General features: G+C 43.8%; 1 protein-coding gene across 1 annotated transcript in view; it reads right to left on the bottom strand.

Moving 5' to 3' along the window:
• mtus2a (microtubule associated tumor suppressor candidate 2a) overlaps positions 1 to 7,500 on the bottom strand; it is a 47,268-nt gene that overhangs the window by 7,471 nt on the left and 32,297 nt on the right. The window contains exons 6-9 of the mRNA XM_034199800.1: positions 3,623 to 3,721; positions 1,394 to 1,445; positions 1,239 to 1,358; positions 1,057 to 1,174 (exon numbers count right to left, since the gene is read on the bottom strand). Of these exons, the coding sequence (XP_034055691.1) occupies positions 1,057 to 1,174; positions 1,239 to 1,358; positions 1,394 to 1,445; positions 3,623 to 3,721 (389 nt within the window). The remainder of the gene's footprint in view (positions 1 to 1,056; positions 1,175 to 1,238; positions 1,359 to 1,393; positions 1,446 to 3,622; positions 3,722 to 7,500) is intronic.

The raw sequence follows: 7,500 nt of genomic DNA, 5'->3' as shown, positions 1-7,500 counted from the left end.
GCGATCGGCTCTCGCGATCGGCATGTTTAGAGAGCACCGATCGATTGGTAGAGAGTGAGTATCGGCCGATATCGATCGGTGACCGATCGATCGGAGCATCCCTAGCTGTGGCCATAGCATATTTACATATCCCGGACGAGCCTCAACATATGTGGTGGACTACCAGATCCTCCATACAAAAAGACATGACTAAATAAACAGCGAAATCCTAAACTAAGGGTAAATGACTGCTGCAGTGTCAGGCAACAGAGACAGCTCCTTCCTTTTATACTAATAATTAGTGGAGATCAGGAACACCTGAGCAGAGCAGATCAGGTGTTCCTGTGCAGTGAGGAGAGAGAACAGAAAGTCAGTGATTCAAATAAATAAACTCATGCATATACTGCCTTCTGTCATCTAAGGCCATACAGTAGCTGTTGAGTCTGAGGAATACCAGCAGAGGGAGCTCAAACCTATACAGACCTCACTTCAACCAATCCTGCCTCATATAAATCTGCATTGTGGGCTGGTGGTTGCATCAACCAGACAATGACCATAAAAAAGGCAGACAGTCCGTGTGCTGTCTGGAAGCAGTATCACACCTTAGAGGCGTAATCCTTCCATTAGACACATAAAGCTGGATGAAACCAGCTCAGTGACACACTGAACTCTGGAGGACACTTCCCACAGTCACTGTCCTTCATAGTGCTGCTCGTGGACCCTGCTGTGAATCTCAACTGACCTCATGTTAAATACTGCATGTGTTCATGTACGTTTGAGTATGTGTTTCCTGCGATCCAGGCTCCGAGTAAGACGAAAGGTTTAGGCACTAATGTTCATCTACATAGGTTAACAGAGTCACATTCAGCCCAGGTAATTAAGAGGTTAGATTTAAGCTAAATAGAAACATTATTATGGTGATTATGATATCTACTTCCCACTGAGGAGTAATTTACCATTTTAGGCCTATAAATAATTTAATAAAAGATGTGATTTCAAAACATTGCAGGTGCCACGGTTATTATGGTGTAAGACAATATTATTTTGTGTCTGTATTGAATCATTAAAGATGGCTACCTTGAGGCAGTAATGCTGAGTGGTGATGATGAAGGCTTCCAGACCCAAGGAAGTCTTCTTCAGTTCTTTTCTCAGAGCTCCCAGCTGCCTCTCCTGCTGCGCACAGCGTCCCTGCAGCCTCTGAACCTGAACAAAAATAATAAAGTAGAATGCAACGGTGCAAACGCCAAGCGGAGTTTCACATTCTCTCAGTTACTGACCTCCTCCCTTCCCTTTTCTTTTTCTCTCTCCTCTGCTTGTCTTTCCCTCTCTTTCTGTTGAGCCTCCTCTTTCTCTCTCTGCAGGCTCTCCTGCTGTTCCTGCTGCGGCCTGAGGGGGGGCCACGCGGAGAGGGGACCCCGGGGGAGCTGACCCCCGCACAGCTGCTGCGGGCCGCTGCCCAGACTGGACTGTGGGGAGGAAAAAAACAAAGATAGACAATTAAATTAAGTAAGAAATCTGTCTGCAAGAGCATGTTGGGATTGTTTTTCTATTCAAATCAAATATTATATCTCCCATATGTCATGAATTAGTCGTGTTCTAATTCTAAAATCTAACCAGCATAGATCTAATAATTCAATTGATGGGCATTAAATCAGAGGAGATTTGACCCGACCTATTGCTAATGACTGTTCTCACATGATAAATGATAGCAGGTTAATTGAATCTTTTCTACAGAGCAAGCCTTTGGGGCAATTCTCAGTCTGCTGTTCCTCTTGATGGACCACCTCTTGCCATGAATGTGATCATTATCAAGCAATGATTGAGCTGCGGTGTGTAATAATGTATAGACACTGTTCATTATATACATGCAATGTTGCACTATTTGTATTATAATTGTAGAAAAACATTAGCACATATAAGTAAAGGCCCTTAATGATGGAGGTCATTTAAAGGCTAGTCAAACACAAACACGTGAAAGCCATTTTCCTTCGGAGGGGGCCCCACCATTAAGCTGCAGTTGACATACAGACAGGCCTTTTCACCTCTGTGTGAGTCACCTTGTCATGTAGTGTGAGCACATACTATAGCCTGCGGAGATACAGAGCTTCACCCGGGTAGAGGAAATGATTTCAAAATGTACCGTCTGTTTGTTCACACAGACTGAAAACGAGTGAGAGTGTCTGCACACACAATATCAGAACCTCTGCAGCTCAGCATCACCTGCCTGAACCGTATCATTTAGGCCTATTGAAGCATGAGGCGCGGTCTCCATGACAACGTGAGGCTGCGCTTGGGGTGCAGGGTCCCAGGTAATGAGTGAAAGATCGCTTAGAGGGAGGTGGGGGGATAATATGGGAGGAGCGCTATGGGAGGAGCGCTATGGGAGGAGCGCTATGAGAGGAGCGCTATGGGAGGAGCGCTATGGGCAACGGGTGAGTGGAGAGACAAAGAATTCAGGAAGAAATGGGGGAGGTACCTGAAGGTATGTTGGTGGTTTAAAGCCATATTTATAGAAAAGAGAAGAGCTTAAAGTACACATACTTGCAAGTACATGCGTGAAGGTAAAACATCAAATGTGAGCATTTGGCAAAAAAAAATCATAACCACGAAAAGACATAAAACAAAGGCTTGCTGTTTTTTAATGTGCTAAACTCCTACTATAAACAACTGTTCCAATATTTCATCTTCATCAGTGTCTTTGCCTTAAAGCCACATTAGGATTCACCGTCTTTGAGAACGACTTCTAAAAGTCTTATGCAAATGATGTCTTCCTCTTTTGCAGACACACCCACACCCACACACACCCACACCCACCCACACCCACACATCTGTATGTTCTACCTGAAAGGTTAGGGAGAGTTGAGTGAATACTAAATGAGTGTATGTGACTGAGTGCGAGGGCAGCATGCAGATGATAACAGACGGTTTGATGAAGGAGTATTAATGATGCGAGAATCAATGGGGAAAGGCGATGGCAGTCCCTGTGTGGAGGAGAGAGCAGTGTGTGTGTGTGTGTGTGTGTGTGTGTGTGTGTGTGTGTGTGTGTGTGTGTGTGTGTGTGTGTGTGTGTGTGTGTGTGTGTGTGTGTGTGTGTGTGTGTGTGTGTGTGTGTGAGTAGATGTGTCTGTTCCTGCCAGGGTGTGGTTACAGGGTTATTCATGTCAACACATTTCCCTCACACGGTCCAGATTAGCTTCAAGAAAGAGTGTCTAACTTTCAATCCCTATCAAATCTTCCTAAACAACAGTAAAAAACACAGTGCTGAGGATCATAAGGAATCAAATGTTTTTATGTTTGTGTGGGAGGAAAAAAGGTCCAGCAAAAGATGCAGCAAAGAAGACTGAAAAATAACAGCTAGAGAGAAAAGAGAGAGGTGTCGCCTGAGGAGATGTGTTTCAACTCTTCAAGGAAAGATGGGGAGGCCCTCTACAATCCTGTAAGAAAGTGATTTGACCACTGCTGAGCCAAGAGGAATAAAGGTGCAGACTGCATGGATCAAAGTAACGATATTTGAAATGGATGCAAGCTGCTTCTGGGTGTGGCTTCAGGAAAGACTTGGGAAGATGGACAGGTGGACTGGAAGAACAGGATAATATGCAACAGAAAATGTATGTGCATTTATATGTATTCCTTAAAGACTCACCCGGGGACTGAGGTTTGGGAGGAACCACCGCTAGCCTCTTTGGGGAGGAGGGGAGAGAACGAGTGACTTCTGAACTCCGCTGAAACTCCTTCCTGACAACTGTCAATCAAAGCCAGAACAGACGACAAAGTAAATACAGCAGTGACATCTTAAAACGCTACCTTATATTTAACATTTTGTCAATCAAACTTCCACCGACACAAAATGCAGCAAACCAGCCATCATACCCCGCCAACTCCTTGCTCTCTTTTCAATTTGTTTTGCTGCTTTTTCCCCTCTCCTAACTTCTCCCAATCTTTCTGTTACTCTCCTGCTTTCATCTTCAGCTATCTTCCCCCCCTGCTGCGTGGTATAACTATGTCCTCTGGGTCAAAGAGAAGTTGAGCATGCTGGGGAAGATGTGTACCCATCACCTCCCTGCTCTCTGTGCCATTATACACTTTGCAGGAAAGACAGAGAAGGTGGGGTGTGTGGGAGTAGTGAAAATACCTGAAATTGAAAAAATGTGTTACCCAGGAGAGAGAAGCAGATGATAGTGAATAAAGAAAGGAGGTTTTAGAAGGTTAGCAGGGAATCTGTTGCAGAGATGAGAAGGAGAGAGGCCTTGAAAAGGAACTAATTAGACCTATAATGGGAGAGAAGCCTCTGATCCTGAACAAATCCCCAAATAACCCTAGAGAGATACTTTAAGCCTGCATAGATGTGTTTCTGTGTGTGTGTCTTCACTCTTTACTGTGCATGTGTTGCTGTGGTCTTGCAAATGTGGCTCTGAGTGTGACTCATTTCTGCCACCTAAACCCCAAACTAAAAAAAATCACTGCTCTGCCACCATACTGTTACTAAAACCCAGCAAGTGTAAACTGTCTCAAACGTTTTCTTGAATTGGTAGCGTACTTAAAACAAACACTTCTCCAGAATGTTTTTGGGCAATTTGTACTTGTGAGTGAGTACAAAGATTTGAAGCTGGGGTAAACAAAACATAAATTAACATGACTTCCAGCAACTCTAAAACGTTAGTCGGTTACAGTAACCAAATGTGAATTAACAATATTTGTCTATCTCTTTGTAACAATGATCTCAGCAGTACTGATGTAAACCGATAAATATAAGGTAGTTTGTTAAGGGCTGATTAATAAAACAAGACTTATAGAACAAGCATGGCACTCTAATCCCCCTTCCCCCAATCCTGTTGTTTCGCCCTAATATCTGGCTAAACATGTACCGTTTGTTCTTAATTTATTATGCCCTTTGCAAACAAAGAACAAACAGTAACAGATGATTTTCTTTGTGTCAGAGCCTCAACAGGACACACGTCTCTGTCAACTGATAGACATTTGCACTTGTCTAACAAACTGTGTGAGATTTGTCACATCCTGGCCCTGGCTGATCGCCTCACTCCCTCACCTGTGTATTTTCACTCCCTGTTAATCACCTGCCTGGTCTCAATGAGCCTCAGCTGTCCCTAATGATCACTCCTCACCTGTGTATTTATGGCGCGTTTCCACTGCAGCGGGTAGCTCGCTTTAAGCGTGCCGAGCCGTGCGGGGCCCGTTTTTGGTTGCGCTTCCACTTGGCCTAGTTTTGGCCCGGGGCTACTTTTTCACCTTTTTTCTGGCCCGACTAAATCGTGGTTCTAGAGCCAGGAACAACCAGGCTGAGTATGCTAAACTAGAGAGAGAATCGCTGGCAAGGGGGCTACAACTACAACAAGATGAACATATTTGACCGTGATTTAATTGTAATACACGTTTCAAAATGATGCCAAAGTAACAACATACTGATACCGGTTAGTAAAAACCATGAATTAATGCTTTGACAAGTCTGCAGACAGACGGCAGGCGAAAAACCCTTTTAAAATGCGTGTTTTCTAAATGGAGCTTGGTTAAGCTAACGTTATATATGCTCCGACCGTCCACACTCACAACAACGGCCTATACAGACATAAATAAACCAGCGACTGTATTCGCCACGACACAGGCAGTCTGTGGTTTGTACTTGTTTAACTTTTGTCAAGTTTCTGAACAGATATGAAGAGCTGTGAGCTCTGAGTGCTAAGAGCTAACGGCTGTGTTGTTTTTTGGGGCGCTCATTGAAGATGACGTCACGGCTCCGCCTACACTGAGTTACTATAGTAACTACCCCAGCACCTAAACTGTAATGGAAGCGCAGCATTAAAGTGAGCCGGGCCTAATAAGGCCTAACCAAACTGAGCGAGGCCGAGCGAGGCCTGCAGTGGAAACGCACCATTAGTCTGTGCTGTTTCCTTGGTCAGTGCCAGTTCGTCTTGTCTGTATAGCAGAAAGTGCTCCATGTTTCTCTTCTGACGTAAGCTATTGTTCTAGCTGCTTAGCATTTGTACCAACCTAGTTGTTTTTTTTTTTTGTTGCTTCTCTAGTAGTTTTCCGCCAACTTAGTTGGTTGTTTTTCGTTACTTGAAGTCAGTACATTTTTTGATCAATGCCTGTTTTATTTTTACCTTTTGGATTAAACGCTTGACTAAAGACCTTATTGCCTGGTTGCAGGGGCGGCGCCAGGGGGGAGCTAGGGGGTGCTGAAGCACCCCCCAGGATTGCCAAAGCACCCCCTAAGCACCCCCAAGAAATGTGTTTTTGTTTTTTTTCGAAAATTATTATTATTATTTTTATTAAATTAAATCAGAAAAAGTATTGATTACATCAATGCAAATGTGAAACAAACAAATGTTTGACCAAAAACATAAAGCCAACACAGGTGATATGATTAGGCCAATGGCCAGCACCCATTAGATTTTTGACCTACCCATAGGCTAAATTACTTTACACTTGAGTGACTTCCTGTTAGCTGGAGCCCCAAATTATTTGCTAACAGCAAAGTGACAAATGGATAGTTTTTTAGTCCTTAAACGTCCACGTGTGGACACTCAATCAAAACCAACTGAAAGCGAGAGGGATTCTGCACATAATAGGCCTTGTGAGTACAAGTAGCTTACTTCTGGGTCTCTGTGTTTCATTCAAGCTCTGCTCTGTGTGTGTGTCACGAGCCAATTTGTGTGCGTGCGCAAGCGAGCGAGAGAGCTCGCGCACCGGTGGGTATCTACCGGAGATCGTTGTGGTTAGCATCTGGTGCTAGCTAGCCAAGCTAATGGATATAAGGAGCTTTTTCAACAACAAGGTGGAGGGAGAACTCTCTCCTGTTAGATGGTGAGTCTCAGATAACCTCAGGTGAAGTAAAGGACTCTCAGTGTTTAGATAGTTAACTTTAGTCTAGTTATCTCAGTGGGTCTCAAACGGTTTGTTTTAAAAGGGGAGTGATTTGTAAAATATCTATAAAGAAATAGAAAATCTGTTTACAGTTCTGTTTCATATGTTGAGAGATACAATATATCCATAGATCTCTTCATTTTGCTCTCAAAGTGCACCAGATTGATGCTTTTAACTTCAATATTTAAAAACAAATATTTTTTAGATTTGTTTAGAGAAGGTGAGGACCCTCCTAGAGGAGGTGAGGTCCACTCCCCACTTGTAAAAATAGCACTTTACCCCTGCTTACACCCATGTGCCGTGAGCTGATTATCGAGCCTTCATTGTAACAGTCGCGGGTGCACTGTGTGTGCGTGTGGGGATCGTTGCAGTAGAAAATTCAACTGTAGCTCTGGTGCATTAATGGGAAACCCTTAATGTTTGAGCACCCTCTATGAAACGTCAAGCTACCCCACAGCACCCCCTAGAGAAAATCTCTGGCGCCGCCACTGCCTGGTTGTGCTCTTGAGTCCTATTTTTTGCTGTGCCCGTACTTGTGCTTGATAAGATTGTGCTGTATTGAGAAAGACAGACAACAATGGCATATAAAGAAAAGATAAAAGTAGTGTCTGTGCACCACTGGCAGGTTGACAGGGACTC

Source organism: Gymnodraco acuticeps, unplaced genomic scaffold, assembly GCF_902827175.1.
Source record: "Gymnodraco acuticeps unplaced genomic scaffold, fGymAcu1.1, whole genome shotgun sequence".
In the NCBI taxonomy this organism is placed as follows: Eukaryota; Metazoa; Chordata; class Actinopteri; order Perciformes; family Bathydraconidae; genus Gymnodraco; species Gymnodraco acuticeps.
Note: the sequence above shows the minus strand (reverse complement) of the source record. Positions and strands in the feature narration are given on the sequence as shown.